General features: G+C 41.8%; 1 protein-coding gene across 1 annotated transcript in view; it reads right to left on the bottom strand.

Annotated features, from left to right (window-relative positions):
- Positions 1 to 205: 205 nt before the first annotated feature.
- Positions 206 to 20,563, bottom strand: part of LOC117555933 (short transient receptor potential channel 7-like) — a 66,289-nt gene continuing 45,931 nt past the window's right edge. Inside the window, exons 8-12 of the mRNA XM_034231014.1 lie at positions 9,236 to 9,431; positions 8,687 to 8,908; positions 4,260 to 4,340; positions 3,388 to 3,463; positions 206 to 2,997 (exon numbers count right to left, since the gene is read on the bottom strand). Coding sequence (XP_034086905.1) covers positions 2,858 to 2,997; positions 3,388 to 3,463; positions 4,260 to 4,340; positions 8,687 to 8,908; positions 9,236 to 9,431 — 715 coding nt within the window. The 3' untranslated portion in view covers positions 206 to 2,857. The remainder of the gene's footprint in view (positions 2,998 to 3,387; positions 3,464 to 4,259; positions 4,341 to 8,686; positions 8,909 to 9,235; positions 9,432 to 20,563) is intronic.

Below are 20,563 nucleotides of genomic sequence, written 5' to 3'. Positions count from 1 at the left end.
TTTCTAAACGTCGACATTTTTGTGTGTGTGTGCATACCGTGGTCAGAGTGCAGAACGAACACTGCCGCCACATGTTTGGATTTGCTCCAGCGCCTGTCATCGGCTGAGGACTACTGATGGGGACAAACACTGAATATTTGGACTCATTAAACACCACACTCTCCATTTATCAGCACAAACACACAAGAGAGATCCAAACCACCAGTTTAGAGCGTACCGTCTTTAATTCAAGGATCAAAAATATGACAATATACAGTACAAGATCTTGCTTAATCAATATTTGTTGCGTGAAAAATACAGTATTTCGGGTAACTTTGTTTTTAAAGCAGTGTGAATAATAAAACCTTCTCTGAGGCTTTTATCTCGTAGCCTGGTTCTGCACACAGAAAATAGTTAGCTGCTCGTTCAGTCTCTGACACATACAGTACAGTACAAATAAATAAGACACAGATCACACTACTTACTTAAATGCATACTTGACTCTAAACAACATGTGTGTACCTGAAACAAAATAGTCACATAAGGTTGAATACCTCATATTTCTAAAAAGTCAACGGTTCAATTAAGATTTAATCCTTAGATTAAATGATCGATAAACATTTACGTGTGGGGGAAACTGCACCTACATGTGAGCTTTGGCTTTTAACCTTAGGACATTTAAAAACTACCTGTAAGCATTCAAATATAGATACATTTGTCAATAACTCATCTCAGTCCTGCAAGGTTGAATTGCAAGCCCTCTAAATGTGTTCATATGATCCTTATCTCATAGCTTTATAATATTTCATCCAATTGTTTTCTTAAAGGGGTGTAAAGGAAAAGTAATATAGTTTATCTGAATCCCCAGATGAACCCCTGGAGGAACCAATGTATGCTCTTTTGATCCAATGTAGAAATACTAAAACTGCCTTAGTCATGACCATTTTAATGAACAACATTCAATGTTGCTGTTTGCCAGAAGTAGACAGGAGAAAATAGCATGCCATCAATTAAGAAACTATATTTTAGAGATGACTGAAGCATTCTTAGTAGAAATACAATAACATGAGAGAATCTCCTTCAAGTGGCCGAATCCTGAGTCTGTTCAAGATTGGGGATCCCCCCCTGTGTATTCCACTTCACAATACAAGTTATAATGGGCAGAATTGTATCAATCTGGTTATTATTATTGGGAACACATTTCCTCTAAGTCGAATTTTAGTTAAAGCAACAGTTCAACTTCAGATCCTCACGTAAATCAAATAACTGGTGAATTTGTATCTAAGCCAGCTAGTGAAGGGGCATGTCAAATAAGTCTCCCAAAGAAAAACAAGACCATAACATGACTCCACACAGCTTCTGCAGCACAATCCCTGTTTTTGTTTTATAGCCAAATGATTGCACTGCTGTTTCAAAAGTCTTAAATCCCATCGCTCTATATCTGCCACATTTCCTCATCTCACAGACGTCTGGTTGGCCTAAAGCAATCAGACGGAATTGTGTAGTAGTCACTCATGCTTTTTAAAGCTGGACACACAAAACGTCAGTCATGTTGCTTTTTGGTTACCATTTTTAGAAAATAGAGACACTTTGTCCTGCAAAGGCACAACAAAAACAGATTTCTGGTTCCTGTTTAACATTGATATTGGCTTTAAGTTGTTCATGCTACTGTGTAGTTTAGGAGAGTTATCATGTGGAAAATACACATCTGTATAAACTGTCTGTATTTGCTGTTCATGAAGTACCCACACGTGTATACTTTCTGGAAGCATGTGCATTTTCTACTGTTATAATATTAAACATTTAATTAACTAGGTGAATAAAACATACAGTTCTAACTCAGATTGTATTTGAAGTAAATAATGTCAAATACATGTTGTCTGGAGTAATTCTAATCCCAACCTTTATTTTTTGTAACCCTACAAAGTACTATTTTACTAACATAACATTTATTGGGCGACAGTTCACATAGAGCTGCAATACTCTGAATATTGTATAGATATAGATGTTTTCACAACACACTGTGTGACATACAAAGCTCACTGCCTGCATTTTAGAGGGAGCTTTAATGACTTTCACATGAGTGCATAAATGCTACATTGTTTCACCGCTTTTTCCTGAATCATGGGACTCCTGATCAAAGGTTGTGCATCGTGGATGGAAATGCATTAATTAGATAGCCTGCTGATTAAAGCGGAGTACAGTTCCTCGACAGGCGTCACTATGCTGGTCCGGGCAAAGTGAAGACAAAGAAGCAAAGCCAGCCTGTCTGCTGAGAACAATTGAGAGTGGCACTTCTCCAGATCCTACTTTCTTGTACCCACTCACCCTCCAGCTCTCTCCCTCTCTCACCCCTTCTCCTCGCTCAGAGTCAGTGATGTGCTGATATCTCTTGGCAGTGGATGGGGCGCTGCCTCAGTCTTCTGCCCTGTGGTGCTTCTTTATATCTCATAGTGCTTGTGTTTTCCTCCTTATTCGCTTCCCTCTACCCCCCCCCCCCATCCTGCATGCCTCTGTCTTCTCCTCCTCTCTCACTTCCTGTAGTTGCTGTTTTTAAATTAGAATTTAACCGTCAACACATCCCACCTCTGACCGAGTTTACTTCACCTTTGACCCTTTCACCTAATGCTCACTCGCAGTTGCATCCATCTTCTTTTTCACATTCCTCCCTAATTAGTCGTTGCATATACAAAATACTTGCCGATTGCTTTCAGTTAGCAACATTTCTCATCATGCCCGTTTTCTATTTATCTCTTATGCTTTTCCTCCTCTTTCTTCCCTGTCGTGTTCTTAAAATACCTTCGTCGACCTTGCTCTCTGCCCCTGTTTTCACATCTCCCCCCCTCCTTGCCTCTCTTTCTCCTTCCCGCGAGACCTGTCAGTGTCTCATGGTGTTCTGGCCAAACTTGTCGCCAAGTTGTTGGATGAGCAGAGCCAGCTCTCCGGCGGCGTCGGATTTCTCCTCCAGGAGCTCATAACGGAGGCTGGAAATGTCTTGTTTGATCTCCTTCAGCTCGCCTACAACACAGTCACACACGGACACAACAGTGTGAGCAAATACAGACCTGAACGCAAGTTGAAAAAAACATAGAACTGTGCTGTAGTTTCCACGTGTGAGCATATGCAGACATACACCACACAGAATACAATGATGTACAATAGACCTCACACACACACACAAACCCCTACCACCACCGAATAAAATAACAAAAACATATTTTTATATAACTTTGTTATTGTATTCGGGATTGTAGGCACCGGTATTTCAATCTCTCTGTCTGTACACACAAATTAAAAGATTCACAATAAAGTTGACTTTGACACTTGTCCCTCACGTCTGAAGCGCACACATGCCCTCAGCAAATAATGACACAATGTGAAAGGGCCTTAATGAAGAGCACATTTTACCTTCATTCACTTCGTCGTTCTCTCTGTCCACTTGAGCCTTCAGCACAAAGCGCTTAATCAGGCGCTTCATGATATTCTAAGCAGAGGAGAGGAAAAGAGAACATCATATATAGAGAGTAGGTGATGGGATGATGAAGAAACATGCCTAAGTACACACTCAAAAAGTCATGCAGACAGTGGTAGAGAACAGCTCTTTGTTGGAGACTCTGTGAAATGTGGAGTATTGATCTGTAGCCAAAATCTGTAGTTCCTCAAGCAGTCCATCTCCACATGTAGGCACGAGGATATAAGTCTGTACATTTCACTACAAATACAAACGTCTGATAAAGTGGCATCAGGATGCTTGGCGTGTGTGTGATCTTGTGTAATTGTCTGATGGATGTTGAAAAAAGAGGAACAGTGGACCAGTGAAGGAAGTTAGATTTCCCTGAGGGAAAAGGTGAAGGGCACCCTCAGGAGGAGAGCATGTCTTCCCTCCTCAGTGTGATACTTGGAGTGCTTGCTTTCCATCTCCCTCAAACAGCTCATTCGAGGCTTTTTCAGCCTTGCTACGTTGCTCTCTGTTTCTTTTTGCCTCTCCTTCACTCTTTATCATTTGTTTCCTTCCTTTCAGTTGATGTGGTTTGTCTACTCTTATAATATGATTTCCTCCCTTTTGTCTCTAGCTTAACTCCCTAACTCTCTCTTATCCTTACCTCTGTCTTCAATCTGAGTTTCTCCTAACCTCTTCCAACAATCAAATGTGCTTGCTTCATCTCTCCTCCTGTCATCCTTTTATCCTTTCATTTTTCTATTCTCCTCGTTAATTACTCAGACTTCCTGACTTCCTTCCTCCCAAACTTTGCTCACATATACTTCCATCCCTATTTTACCTCATATCTGGTCGGGTGTTTTCCAGATTTTCTGGAGATGAACTCTTCTCCGGGGCGGGGATAAGTCCTGAGGGGTTCATCCTGTTGCAAAGGGGAGATACAGACAAAAGTCTAGTCTCAATGTCACATTTCAGGGTTGAATTATGTTTTACAATGAAAGCATTTGAAAAGCGTATCAGAAAAGGCAACACATTGCCAAAACAAAACTACGGTGAAAAGACGCCACGAGTGTTTGTGTCTAGTGCTCACAGATGTCTTCAAAGAAAATCACTTGACAGGGTAAAACTCTGTTAACTCATTCATTTCTAAATGCCTTTCACGTCCATGACCTTGCTTTGTAGCTTGTGTGTCACTTCAGCGCTGCAGTGTCAAAATGAGTTTTAACTTAAGTGTGGTCACACGCAACCAGCTGCGACTAAAAATGCTCCAAAGCTGCTGAGGCATGACGCTATGTCAACTTAATAGCTGGATTATATGAAAGCTTTACAGTTTAAGCTAACACTAATTAGATAATTCTTAATATTAAAGCAACATAATTGTTTACAATTATGAATATACGACATACGGTATATATAAAAAACATTGAATGTGTTTGAACTTAATCAAAAACAGATTTGTTCTTAAATTTGACTGAAGTTTATGCTATACCATCTCTATCAACCCACACTATGTACAGAGAATCAGTAATGTGGAATATTTGTCATTTATAAGATTTCAAAGGTTTAATGTCATATACACAACTACAGTGACATTGTGTAATAAAAAACTTGGGTCACAGGTTTCTCAACAATGCAATATAAATATATACAAGACATAAAAAACAAACAAAAAAAAACCCCAATAAAAATAGTGCAAGCTCAGGAATCTGATGGCCTGTGGGATGAAACTGTCCCTGACTCTGGTGGGCTTTGTCCCGATGCTGCGATACCGCCTGCCAGACGGCAGCAGACAGCAGCAGACAGAACAATTTGTTGCTTGGGTCATGGGGGTCTTTTGTAATCCTGCGTGACTTCTTTCTGAGCTGCTGGGTGTAGAGGTTGATGGCAGCTCCGTCCTGGTGATGTGCTGTGCTGTTTTTACCACCATCTGTAGAGTCTTACGTTTGAGGGCGGTGCAACTGCCACACCAGGCCGTCATCGGTCAGGATACTCTGAAACTTCTACAGGTTGAGATGGAGGTTGTTATCCTGGCATCAAGATATCCGGGTTCTGACTTCCTCTCTGAACACCATCTTTTCGCCGTCAGTGGCCATGCAGTCGTGTGTGAACAGGCAGTAGAGGAGAGGGCTGAGCACACAGCCCTGAGGGGCTCCGGTGTTGAAGATCAGGGTGGAGGATGTGATGTTTCCCACCCACACTACTTAGGGTCTGCCCGAGAGGAAGTCCAGGATCCAATCACAGAGGGCGCTTCTGAAACCGAGGTCCCTGAGCTTGGTGACGAGCTTGGAGGGCACAATGGTGTTGAAAGCTGACCTGTAATCAATTAACAGCATTCTCACATATGTGACCCGCTCTATCGAAATCAGTCGGAAGTCGCAACGGCTCATTTCAAAATAAATGTGGATTTACGTAAAAAACTATTTTTTCGGGGTTCGGGTGTTTTGTTTGATTTTAAACAAACAAAGTCTTGGCTTTCAGAATATGAAACTTTTATTTCCAAAATCAAACGATAAATACATTTTTGAAGCTTGTAAAGGGACGAAGACAGGCACCTCTCACTCGCAATCTGCTCTTCCGCAGCGCCGCCCCCCCTCCCTCCGGCTGAAATTATGAATGTAAGAGTATAGTAATCATAGATAACACGGCAGGGTCCGTTACAGTTTGTTTTCATCTGATTTCAATTAAACAAAGTCTTGGCTTTCAGAATATTAAACTTGTTTCGGCCAATTCAGATGATAAATACAACTTTGAAGCTTGTGACGGCATAATTACAAGCGGAGAACGGAGTAACTTAACGTCACAGCAGGGATAACAACAGCCGGTGTTTCTCGTGACTGTTTTCCCCGGGAAACAAACACAATACACACAAACGCTAAATTACACAAACATAAACACACGCACACACACACTCACGAGCTTCCCCTCCAAACGAAAATATCTTCCCTCCGTAGTATTTTGATCATTTGCTCCACTAATAACCAATCAGATCGATGGATTCCAGAGAAGAGAAAACTTTGAAGGCCTTTTTCTCAAAATGATGACTCGGTGACAGTCATTATATAATGTGACATATTTTGCTTAATATTTGGAGTACAAAAACAATCCTGATATCATTAGAAAGCTAGGAATATCCTCTTTCCAACAGTGTATACAACTCAAAATGTGTCTTCGGGTCAATGCGACTGATTTCGATAGAGCAGGTCACATATGTGTTCCTCTGGTCCAAATGGGAGAGGGCAGTGTGGAGGGTGAGGGCGATATCTGTGGCCCTGTTTGCTCTGTAGGAAAACTGCGGGGGTCCAGAGAGTCAGGGAGGGAGGAGGTGAATGGAGTCACCTAAAGGACAGACCCTATTATTTGCTTTATTTACTCATATTTCTCATTTTGCAGGGAAACTCATCTTGTGCCCTCTGAAAGAACAAAATGAACAGAGAGCACATTCTGCGAGTACAAACTATTTACGACAAAGAGGGATTCAAATTAACAATTGTATCTAGTCACGGTTTATTATACCACACAACCAGATGGCAAGTACTGTTTCAACTTAATATACATTTTAGCAACACATCATTCATGCAAAAGTTCACCAAAGCCCAATCTACAAGCTTAAATGTCTTTGTGCGGCGCAAAGAATAAATGTAGTCACTCTCAATAAACTACTGCCTCCATTCAACTGAAATTCTATTCATTTGCTTTTGGCAAGATATTAACTACAGTAAAGGCATGAAAGACACATTCACTAAACTGCTTGAGCATGCCACTATTGCGTACAAGCAAAGACACACAGGTACATGCATACTTACTGGTTTCTGACACACACACACACACACACACACACACACACACACACACACACACACACACACACACACACACACACACACACACACACACACACACACACACACACACACACACACACACACACACACACACACACACACACACACACACACACACACACACACACACACACACCCACACACACACACACACACACACACACACACACACACACAGTAATATTAATTGAACAAACGTGAACTACTTATTTATTATCAAATCAACATACCAATGTTAATTAAAAACTATATAACCACAGGCTGAGTCAGATCCTCTTTCTATTTCACAAACTATGACTTGGTTATTTTTCTGAACATATGCTGCTTTGAAACTAAGAAAATTAGCTTTCATATTAGCTTTAATTAGATGTATTAATCTTCACAAACAGTGGGTATCCCACATGATAAATAAACATGGACCGAAACACTAGGAGGAAATAATTACTGATTTAGAAAGACCATGCTGTCTTCTCCAGATCTCTCTTGACATTCTCTTCGCTGCACTGTGAGCTTATGTATCGATTGCTCGCTGCACCTGCTTGGCTCTGCAGTTAAACTGTCAGAGCTGCAGAGAACTTCAGGAGCTCACAGAGGTAGTGGGGTGTAACCCATCTTGTCCCCATACGAAACCAGCCCAGGCTTTTGAGGAGACGCAGGCAGAGCCAATGGCCTGGCTAATAGCTCAGCCGAGGCGATGGAGCGAGCCATATGAGCCGGGGAATCAGACAGAGGAAATGCCTGCGGACAAGGCCAGTGCCAAGATTGATTCTGTGCTAAATGGCCTATGCTATTTTCTTCACGCAATACTTTCTTTTAATTAAAGGAATTTTATTCCGATGGACCATCCTTGAGAGTTACTGTAGGACGTGTGAACATGAAAGTTGCATGCAGTGGGAATGTCATTTATTTCCTGGGTCTTATCCTTTGCCCCTTTTCTAATTACAGCAGTTCTTTAACTGAATCATCAGAAAAATGATAACATTAAACTAGGAAAGAGCCTGCAAAAGAGGAATATCCCTCCTGGTAATCAGTATGCCAGTGTGCTGATTCTAACTTGCTTATTCTGTGTAAACTGTCACTTCATAATACCATTTTCCTGCTGACAATGTCATTTACTGAATGGAAGGCAAGAACTAAAAAGTAAAATGTTGTAATTAGCTTGTAATTATTGGCTCCCACCACACTTCCTCAGAAACGGAGGAATAGTTGACTCAAAGCACTTAGAGAGATAATAATAATGACATGAAGAAAAACACTATAATTAAGTTACCACAGCGACTTGATTTAGAAAATCATTAGTTATCACATTTTGGAATATGGTATCAACCCATCAGTTGTTCCCTGTCATATAATGATGTTAATCAACATATTATTGGGTTTCTTTCTGCAATCCGTCATGAGATGAGGAATCAAACTGTGGACTGACCTTAGCCTGGGAGTTGAGCATGCCCAGCTCCAGCTCGTTGTTATGGCGACGGCTGTTGGCCTTGCAGAGGTGTATCAGGCAGGACTTGATGCGAAGGACCATGTAGTAGAAAGACTTTGGGCTGGGAACCAGGTTGAAGGGAGCGGGCAGCGTTCGGCCCTCGTCAAAGTAGGAGATCCACAACTTTGCTCGGGCAAACTTCCACTCCACGTCAGCATCCTCCTGCAGAGACAGAGACAGGATTAGAAATGAGCAGGGCTTTTGAAGACTCACAGAAACACACCAGATTGTAGAAAAAGTTACCTATGTATTACTTCTAGTTGTTAGATGATTCAGTTTTGTTGTGAAAACCACCCAGTGTGGCTCCAGCTTTTATTTTGTATTCTGTGCCTTTTTTGGTTTTCAGTGTATTGATTCTGTAAGGATGGTGGTATTTCAACTCACTCTCTAATTCTCCTGCAGGCTCAGAGGTGATCATACAATGATTCGTATTGACTTGTTGACAACATCATACCCTTTCCGAATCGACTAACCATCTTATTTATGTACCTCTATCTCCTGGTAGGAGTTGTTGATCATAGCAATGAGCATGTTGAGAAGGACGACCACCATCGTCACATTGTAGACTCCGTACAGCACGTAGCCGATGTTCTCTATGAACTTGTGATCGTACTTCAGCACCACTGAGATCACTTCAGACAGCCCGAAAATCGACCAGAAAAGAGTCTTAAAACTCTCCTCCACCCTGCAACGTAAGAGAGAGAAAGATGTGGCAGAAACAACTTAGAACATGACAGTGAATAAATACACATAAAAGCCCACGTGTTAGCGGTTAATTGCTCTCTCAGTCAGACACATGAACATACACAAACACGAAAAGCCTTTTATTGTGGTGCAGTTTATGGGGTAGCACTGATGAAATAGCTGATGAGTCATGTCCAATTTGAACACATTATCCCTTTTATCCCGCTTACACACAAACACATAGAGACATGGTTGACTCGAAATCTGAAAAGATAGGAAATGACTCGACTTCAGCATTTAAGAGACCATTTGGTTTAAAGATGTTCATTAAGCATGTTGAACTAGAATGTCACCGCTGTTAATGGAAAAACAAAACATGTTGGTATTTCACTTAATTTATCCATGTAAACCTTAATGTCAATTGTGAAAAGTCCTTTTTGGGGGTAAAAGATGAATGGAGAAAGATTTCAACCCGTGAAACTCATTCATAAGACATTAAACATGTTGCACACATTCACATGTTTTTTTTCTTTTCCTCCTGACAATTACATATGAGAATAAAACTCAGAAAATGAAGTGTTCTCTCCCTGGAGGACTACAGTAAAGTCACTTCTCAGCCTGACACTGACCCAAGGTGAAACGGCATAAAGCTGGAAGACCTGTCAACATTGACATTCAGGTACATGTCTGCCTTTAAATATTCCATGAGTGGAAGGCATGGGCCTGAAATGACAGCGGGGCGGTCTCAGTAGGGAGGAAGAAGCCGCCTGGGTGGATTGCTTGAGGGGCTGGAGATGGAAGGAGGCTGTGGGGAGCGAACATCTATAGGCTCCTGGTCTGAGTTGGTGTGTGTCTTTCAGCTTAATTTCTTTCAAAGAGAAACAGCATTGGCAGGCAGAGAGCTGGGTGAAGGCGCAGCGAGAACCTCACATGCAAAAAAGACAAAACACACACTAGGTACAGACTCTCACCTCCTTACAAAAACACATGAAAACAGAAATTCTTCTTGGTACTTCAGCTTTAACCTTTCAGACATTAAGCCAAACACACTCTTTAACCTTTTAGACTAGAACTGTTTGTGTGTCAGCTGCAGAGCATCCAAAAATAGGCGGTGCCTTTATACACATGTACTTGAAAAATGCATTGCTTTCTAGAAAAATCATTCAACTACGCACACACAGTATGTAATTACTTCGATAATGAAAACCCATTAGCTGCCTTTTCTTCACACCAGATTTAGCATAGAACAACCTGATTCATTCTTGTTGCTCTTTAGAAACACTTGACTCCCTGCATCACGCTGGCCTTGCTTTACCTGCAGACAGTATTCTCTGTGCGTCCCTGAACTTCAGCTGAGTGGCATGATTAACGGTCTGTACGTACCATGTGTAACTGCTTTTAACCCTCGAACACCCCATTTTCCTATGAATTTCACACATACTCTTCCATGAAAAGAACATCTCCATGTTCTTCATTTAGAAACTCTGCTCACCTGATAATATGAAAGTATTAAAATAGCAAGATATTATGCCCACTTTGGATACATGAGGTTGTACACAGAGCTTTGAACATTTGCTGAATGTTGAACATACAAAAGGTTAACTTGATACTATAAATCAGTAACTATTTAGACCAGTGGTTCCCAGCCTTTTTCAACTCAGGGCCCACATTAGAATCTAAAAATGTTCGCGGCCCACATTCAACCATAAATAATACAGAGGGCGGAGGCTAAATAAAGTTTTGATTGGTCAATTCAGAATATGTGACACGTTGTTAATCCAGTAGAACAGACCGCTGTCAAGGACTGTAATGACCTTTGCTAAAGAGGTTCAAGAAAGAGAAAGGAAAAGAGGTTCAAATAAAAAAAATAATCTTAATAATTAAATGTTTCCACACAAATCATAATGTTTTGCAAATTATTTGGCGGTCCACTTGCCCACTAGGGGGCCACGGCCCACAGGTTGGGAACCGCTGATTTAGACTTTACCATCAGACTCAAAAGCCTTGAAACGTTATGTTCCCAATCATTGTCTTACTATGAGGGTCATGTACTGTATATTGAAACAACTCAACACTCAAACTCCCGACACCAAGATGAACGGCCCTCATCCGCATCCCTATTATCCCTGAACCCCCACTTTGCTGAAAGTAAGTACATGAGCCAGTTTTCCAGAGCAAGATATACAAAAAAAAAAATATATAAATAAGTATACAATGCTTGGTAGCATCAGAGCTATTATACATCCATGCATCAGAGGTGATACACGGACCACTATTGCGGTAAGCATGTTGTAACTTCCGGTTGTTGTCATCTCCGGGTATCCCGTGTGCCTGTTCTGTTGCTGATAGCTTATTATCTTAACTTAATCGATCGTTTTAAAACTCTTGATCACGGCAACTGCCTGACGTTGTAATCACACGTTACTATAACGTAAGCACTCACAACTCTCCTTCTCTTTGCGACTGTAACTCCACAGTTGCCTACACTCTTTTCGGGTTTGCTAACGGTAGCTACTTTAGCTTGATAGATAGCCATGGCTCTTTCCCCACCCTCGGGTGCTATTTCCTGCTCTAACTGTCTCATGTTTGGTTACTTCCCTACCTCCTTTACTGGTACCGGTACATGTGTTAAATGTAGTATAGTTGTTAGGTTGGAGGCGGGAATCATAGCCATAGAAGCCCGGCTCCGCATCTTAGAAAGTAACTCAGCTACAGTAAAGCCCATGTTAGCCGGTGCGGACCGGCAAAAGGTAGCTCCTATTAGCCGTCCCCCGGCAACTCCCGAGCAGCAGGGAGACTGGGTGACTGTTCAGAAGGGGCATAACGCGAAACCCGCAGGTCCCCACCAACCCGTTCACGTATCTAACAGATATTCCCCACTCAGCGAGACACCCGCTGAGAAGCCAACTCTGGTTATTGGTAGCTCTATTATGAGACACGTGAAATTAGAGACCGAAGCCTCCACAGTCACATGCACACCTTAAACTTTTTGATGTTAAACACGACCAAAACTGAAGTTATTGTACTCGGCCCGAAGAATCTACGAAACAAATTATCTAAAGATATACTAACTATGGATGGCATTAATTTGGCCTCCAGTGAGACTGTAAGGAATCTTGGTGTTATATTTGATCAGGATTTATCCTTTAACGCCCACATAAAATCAATTTCAAGGACCGCCTACTTCCATCTACGTAACATTGCAAAAATCAGGCATATCTTGCCTCAAAACGATGCAGAGAAACTAGTCCATGCATTTGTTACTTCAAGGCTGGATTATTGTAACTCTTTATTATCAGGGTGTACCAAGAAGTCAGTCAAGTCGCTTCAGCTGATTCAAAATGCTGCAGCTCGTGTACTACTAACCAGAGTTAGGAAAAGGGACCACATTACTCCTGTTCTGGCTGCCTTACACTGGCTCCCTATAGAACACAGGATAGAATTTAAAATTATTCTTCTCGCCTACAAAGCCCTTAATGGGCAGGCGCCATCTTACCTTAAAGAACTCATTATACCCTATACTGTCCTACTAGGGCATTGCGTTCCAAGAATGCAGGGTTGTTGGTTGTTCCTAGAGTCTCTAAAGTACAATGGGAGCCAGAGCCTTTTCTTATCAAGCTCCACATTTGTGGAATCAGCTTCCAGTTTGTGTTCGGGCGGCAGACACCCTATCCGTTTTTAAGAGTGCGCTTAAGACCTTCCTTTTTGATAAAGCTTATAGTTAGGGCTGATTAGATTCAGCCCCTAGTTTTGCTGATATAGGCTTAGTTTGTCCGGGGACATCTTACTTCTTCCTTCTCTCTGTCTATACCTGTGTACTCTCATGTTCCGATTAACCCAGCTTCCCCAAATGTCTTTCTTTTTGGTGTCTATATACGCCGGGATCCGGAGTCATGGATGATCCTGCGCTCCTCTGTCCTGGATCGCGAGCCCTGGATCTTGAGTCGTGGCTGTGGTCCTGGATCATAGGTCCTGGATGGATATCCTCGTGGATTCATCTTCCTATTATACACACATGCATTTCCAAACATTTGGACTACCTATGTTGCAAATGTATTATCTTTTCAAATTTACACACGGCATCTATTGCACGTCTGTCCGTCCTGGGAGAGGGATCCCTCCTCTGTTGCTCTCCCTGAGGTTTCTCCCATTTTTCCCTTTAAACTGTGGGTTTTCTCCGGAAGTTTTTCCTTGTACGATGTGAGGGTCTAAGGACAGAGGGTGTCGTATTGTCATACTGATATTTTGTACAAACTGTAAAGTCCACTGAGACAAATGTAACATTTGTGATATTGGGCTATATAAATAAACATTGATGATTGAAGTACAACAAGGCATTCAATTAACTGCTCCAACAAGTGTTTTAAACTGATATTTTTAACATTTTTTTCCCGAACTAGAATGACAGTTGTTAAGAAACCACCTCATCATGTTAAAATGGATGCAGAGGCATGCACATTGTGACATTCAACACTGGAGGCTTGTGTCAACAGGAACAAATTCACAAGTGTTAATAGTAGTTCTTCTTTTTGTTGGTCTTAAAAATGGCCCGTGACATTGCTGAGAAACTAGCAGCGACCAAAAGCTGATATCAACAATACCGTTTCCTCACTCACTATTCATATCACACACATCCAGCAGCCTGTCATGCAATCAGGAGAGCTGAGGGAGGGGGTTTTGGTTGCCTTGCCTTGAAAAGCTGTTATTTTGAGCCTTCCCTTCTTAAATAATGTCTTGTCTCTTATCTGAAGCCTCTCTTAAAAGATAACGTTGATTTCCTGTGGCTTTGAAAAATGAAACAAAACAAAAAGGGGGGAAATTATCTGGTCTCTATTACCCTCTATCCAAATTATCTTTTAAATCAAATCATTCTGTCTCTCAGCTCTCCTTCCTACCCGTATGAGTGCTCACCCAATTTACATTGGTGAGAGTAGATAATGATGGAGGGCTTGGTTCCAGGCAACATTAATGTTCCATTAAACCAGACACTGGCAGGGACCAACGCTGACACACAATTAAAATTATACACTCACCACTCCGCTGGCTATTTATACCCACTGTTCATCTGGTAGCTTTGGCAGATCCGAAGTATAATAATAATTCAACATTTGTTTTATGTGTTAGCAGCTTTACTTAAAATTAACTCTCTTTACAGCACCAACAAAGTCACCTATGTTCTTATAGAGCAAAAAAAGATCCATGATTTAATAAAGAGATATCTGTTTTTCCAGATGAACTATTCCATTTGGAAACACAAGGTCTTCCTCCCCTCTGGATAATGCTGATGTATGAGCAGCCGGCGCTGTTTTGCACCATCATTTGTTTTTGCTCACCTTGTTTTCGGCTTATTTCATTCACCTAAATGTGTTTGAGAGGCCTCTCGGGGAGGGAGTGCAATTATACAAAATGTAAAACTCATCCTTGGAGATCAGAAACATTGATTAATTTTAATTTGTCTTTTGCTAATGTGAGCCAAGGTACTGGACATGTTTGTATTATGCAATAACCTGTAAGTGAGATGAATGAGATACTGGATGCACTGGATAATGGGAGACTTCTTTTACAATGTAAGCATGAGATTATTTCATTTTAAACTTGTGTGTGTGTGTATGTGTGTTATACTGTAATATCATTGTACAACAGGCAGTGAATCAGCAGGGACTGTGCATCTGGAGACAGAGGTGGACAGTGTGTTATTATCTGTTATTAAGATTGACATCTCCCAACGCTTCACACACACACACACACTGCATCTGTGTGTGTGGGGGAATGGTGAGTCACCCGGCTCTGCAGGAGCAGTCCAAACCCAATCACCGACCGACCCAAATCACCCCCCCCCAGTCTCTCTTGCTTTAAAAGGAAGGAAGGAGAGAGAGCAGAGAGAGCAGAGAGAGCAGAGAGAGCAGAGAGAGGAGAGAGAGAGTAGAGAGAGCAGAGAGAGAGATATAGGCTATATAGATAGAGCGATAGTCGAGATAGATCCTTTCTCTCAGAGCTGAGATCTCGATGATCTCTACGAGCGATATAGTTACCTTCTATCGAGAGAGATATCTCTCGCTACTCTCTCTCTCTCTCTCTCTCTCTCTCTCTCTCTTCCCATTTCTATTGCTTTTATATCTTTCAAAGCATCACCCTCCCTATCTCAAGCCCTTCCCATCTTTCATCTGAAGCGCTTTTAGCTATTTCTGTCAATCTATTCCTAAGATTTATATTTGAGTTGTTTTAATTATTTTCCCCCTCATATTTTTTCTCTTCTTTGTTTAATGTGCAGCAATATTCTCACATTGGTCAAATGTAGACTTTGTGAAAGGCTGCTCCCTGCCTTCTGCGCTTTCTCACTTCTTCTGCCCTTCAGTCATTAGCAAGATAATACAAATCTCCCTCCTCTCTGCTTTCCTCTCTTCTCCTGCAGACATACAGGTAGTCCGACAGACAGGCACATTTTGTCAAAACGTCTTCAAATATTGAAATTAGTTTAACTTTCTATCTGTCGCTCCAAAGGAACAGTCACCATGGCGACAGCAGGGGAGGGCCTTCCCCATCTCACATTTAAGTCAATGAATGTTGCTCCCGAGAGATGCTTGCCAGCCTGTGTGTGTGTGGTGTGTGTGTGTGTGTGTGTGTGTGTGTGTGTGTGTGTGTGTGTGTGTGTGTGTGTGTGTGTGTGTGTGTGGCTGTGTGGTGTGTGGTGTTGTGTGTGTGTGTGGTGTGTGTGTGTGTGTGTGTGTGGTGTGTGGTGTGTGTGTGTGGTGTGGTGGTTTGAGAGAAACAAAGAGGGAGAAGGAAAAAAGTTGAAATCCGATGTGGTGTGTCTTATGGCGGGGCCTGTTATGAGTGTGGGCATTTTAGTGGGGACAGGGCAGCGGAACACCATAAGGAGGCGGTAAAAGAGAGATGTAAAAGGAGGCTGTTTTGGTGTGTGTCTTTAGGCAAGTTGTGAGAGCAATCTTATTAAGCAGGGAATACAACTCCACAAGAGGAGTAATCAGGAGTGTTTTTTTAAAGTTTAAGTTGTGATTTTTTCTTTTTGGATACTATTATGTGTGATATCAGCCAGTTACACTGAGGCCCTGAAGAAAAGCAGATGTGAGGGGGGGGGGTTTGTTGATGAAACTTCCATCTATGAATTAATGTGTGGACAGGCATCAAACACCTTCCAACAACAGCAGTGGTCCAAATACAGCTTGGCTAGGATTGTTCTACTTGATAAAGTAGTGTGAGTTCTACAGTATAGCGGTACAAATGAAGTGTGTGGGGTGGGATCTTTAGCCTTTCAAAAAGCACAAATACAAGGAATTAGGAAAGTTTACACTACAGCAGGGGTTTTCAAGTGTGGGAAGGTGAGCCTCCCCTCAGAGAACATAAGAACAGCCGCGCCCCCCCTCTCAATTATTATTGCTATTATTGTTGTTGTTGTTGCTATAATGCAGGGGTGTTCAATTGCATTTCTAAGAGGTCCAGTAAGAGAAAATGTCATTAAATGCCTTGACCGGTACTTGCTTTTGATCAAAGTCAATGCGGAAAACCCGCACTCACACAGGTAGGTGGAGAGGCAGGGAACTCGGTCTCCACAGACAGCCACAAGTGTGCAAGTGACACACGTTTTCTGCCAGCCTCACACTTTGAAAACCGCTGCACTACAGCATATACAGTAAGGCCAAAACGTATGTATTCTTAAATAAGTGCTTATAGGCTAGTGACAATGGCCCCAACATTTTGAGATACCCCTCCCGGAGTTAGGACAAAACACAACTTAAAAATATTTTACTGCAAAAGTTGTGAAATTTATATATAAAGTTAGACACCCCACACTAAAAATAAAGGTTGGCTGTCTGGGGGTTGAGTCATAACAACTCATGTAGATTCACAATGGAAGGTCTGATAGGTTTGAAACTTGGCATACCTGAGGTCAGGACATCCCTCTGAACACATACATACAATAGGCGGAAATGTATCTATGTAGAATGATCTCTTTACTTTGTAGTGACCCTCACATGGATTGCCATAGCAACACACACAAGGGCTTGTTGAAAAGGTGTGGTTCTACTGAATCCAGCAATACCAATTGTGTAAAGGTAGCTTACATACTCATCGAGTTATGTCACTAAACGTGTATGGTGTCTTTATACACTGTTATGCCCAACTGCAGCCAAAATGTGCCAGGGACTAGAAGGTGAGACACAGAGACAAGGAAACAGGTTTTTGGATTAACAAACTTTAGTATTCAAATTAAATGTTCTTATCTACATTTAAGTAAACCTAAGCTAGTGGGAGCCGGGGGATACATGCATATAAACACATCTCTATCACTCATCCACATTGTCATCAAAAACAACATGGCTCACATTTGGGCAGTCAGAGCAAGAGCAAAACTCTGTGCAGGTCAAGCCTACTGAAAGACATTGGCATTTACTGCTATCATTGCACTTTCCGTCTTTACAGTATAGGTGGGTGATGTCTCTGACTTCTTTAGGTGCAGGTTCTTTGACGAATATCACTGGTTCAATAGACCCATCTTCTCTGAGCCTCCACCCTCTACCAACTGGGTTCCAGAGATGAGGCTTGGCCACAGGGCTGTGACACCACACTGCGGTCTGGTACATGGCTCTTAATACATGTTGCTGGAAGGCATCTTCTGTTGGGGGTAGATTTGCAGCTGTTGAATCTGTTGTAGATGCTAGTGTGTACCTCAGCTCATCCAAGGTGGTGCAAGGACGGCCATCCTCCCTTTTCTTTTGGCCATACAGAAGGAGGGCATACTTTCTTGCCACAGGAATAGCCTCCTCCAGACTTCCAGAAAGTCCAAAACTGGCCATCTCATTTAAGTCACTCAGATGGGTCTTAAGTCTTGTAAACACAGTAGCCTTCCCAATTCTGTACAAGCTGCTTGTGGTATCACAACCTGTGAGGAAATGGCATGCAGGTAGACATGCACAACATGCTGCACCAAGCTTCTTTGCGATGGGACAGACTGGGACAAACCTCTCCCTTGGGCCATATCCAGAGTGCATGAACACCGTTGAGGATCCAAACATTCCTTTGCTAGAATAATACACAAGCAAAACCAGTACGTCGGTATCATCACATCTGATGACGACCTCGAGAATGAGACTCTGCTAGATGTATTGCATGTAATACCAATCTGGTGTCAGCCTCCTCCTGGTCACTATACAGATCTGTCAAGTTGTCACCACCTGACTTGCTGACCACTTTGACCTCCTCACCATTTTCAAAGCCACCTGCCAAAATGACTGTGTTCTCTGAGGAGATTCTCTTTGCCCTGTATTGGCTATGTAGTTGCTTACAAAGCTGAATAAAGCAGCCTTGTTACCACTGACCTTGAGGTATTTCCTGTAGTTAGGAACTTTGGCTTTGCCTGTGATGACATGTGTAGATCTGCTTGCTTGGATGGTGCCTCTTCTTTGCCTTTCCAGGTCTTTGATTTAGTGTGGATGATCATACCTATCAAACACTCGAGCAACACAGTTGTTGTTTTCCTTTTCCATTAGTGTTGTGATCTTCTTCCAGACACACTCACCCAGGTCATTGAATGTCTGAAAGCCTGAGTCAGGGAGACTCTGTAGAAGAGCCATGTCATCGATGATGTAAGGCAAGGCAAGGCAAGGCAAGTTTATTTATATAGCACTTTTCAACACAAGGCAATTCAAAGTGCTTTACAAAAAATGAAAGAGATTAAGAAAATGGCATTTAAAATCAGTCATTAAAAAGAAAAGCTAATAAAATAAACATTAAAAGAAAAAATACATGGATAAAAGTTACAGTGCAGTCAATTAAACATTAAAAGAAAAAAGTACATGGATCAAAGTTACAGTGCAGTCTAAGATATGAATAGTTCAATTAAAAGCAGCGACAAAAAGAAAAGTCTTCAGCCTGGATTTAAAAGTAGTCAGAGTTGCAGTGGACCTGCAGGTTTCTGGGAGTTTGTTCCAGATATTTGGAGCATAATAACTGAACGCTGCTTTACCATGTTTAGTTCTGACTCTGGGGACAGAAAGCTGACCAGTCCCTGAAGACCTGAGAGATCTGGATGGTTCATAATTTAGCAGGAGGTCAGAAATGTATTTTGGCCCTAAACCATTCAGTGCTTTATAAACCAGCAGCAGTATTTTGAAATCTATTCTTTGACACACAAGAAGCCAGTGTAAAGACTTCAGAACTGGAGTGATGTGATCCACTTTCTTAGTGTTAGTGAGGACTCGAGCAGCAGCGTTCTGAATCAGCTGCAGCTTCCTAATAGATTTTTTTAGTGAGACCTGTGAAGACACCATTACAGTAGTCGAGTCGAATGAAGATAAAAGCATGGACAAGTTTTTCCAAATCCTGCTGTGACATTAGTCTTTTAATCCTAGATATATTCTTTAGGTGATAGTAGGCTGATTTAGTAACAGTTTTAATGTGACTGTTGAAACTCAGGTCAGAGTCCATGACTACACCTAGATTTCTGGCTTTATCTGTTGTTTTGAACATTGCAGACTGAAGCTCAGCGCTAACTTTTATATGTTCTGACTTGGCTCCAAAAACCATTACCTCAGTTTTATCTTTGTTTAATTGGAGAAAGTTCTGACACATCCAGTCATTGATGTGTTCAATGCACTTACTCAGTGTTTGAATTGGAGCATAGTCTCCTGGTGAAATTGTTACGTAAATTTGTGTGTCATCTGCATAGCTATGGTAACTTATTTTGTTGTTTTTCATTATCTGAGCCAGTGGTAGCATGTAGATGTTAAAGAGAAAAGGCCCCATTACATTACATTACATTGCATTTAGCTGACGCTTTTGTCCAAAGCGACTTACAATAAGTACATTCGACCAGGAAGACACAACCTTGAAGAAAACAGAATCATATAAGTATATCAGGTTTCATAGAGCCAAACATTTCAAGTGCTACTCAACTGGCTTTAGGTAATCCAGTCCTTTATTAGTATAAAAGTGCTTCGTTAATCGTTCTAACGCTCGAAGTGGAGTCGAAAGAGATGAGTTTTCAGTTTGCGCCGGAAGATGTGCAAGCTATCTGCCGTCCTGATGTCAATGGGGAGCTCATTCCACCATCTTGGAGCCAGGATAGCAAACCCACGTGTTTTCGCCGATGGGAACTTGGGTCCCCCTCGCAGC

Source organism: Gymnodraco acuticeps, unplaced genomic scaffold (genome assembly GCF_902827175.1).
Source record: "Gymnodraco acuticeps unplaced genomic scaffold, fGymAcu1.1, whole genome shotgun sequence".
Classification (NCBI taxonomy): Eukaryota; Metazoa; Chordata; class Actinopteri; order Perciformes; family Bathydraconidae; genus Gymnodraco; species Gymnodraco acuticeps.
The sequence above is the reverse complement of the archived record's forward strand: the minus strand, read 5'-3'. Positions and strand labels throughout refer to the sequence as shown.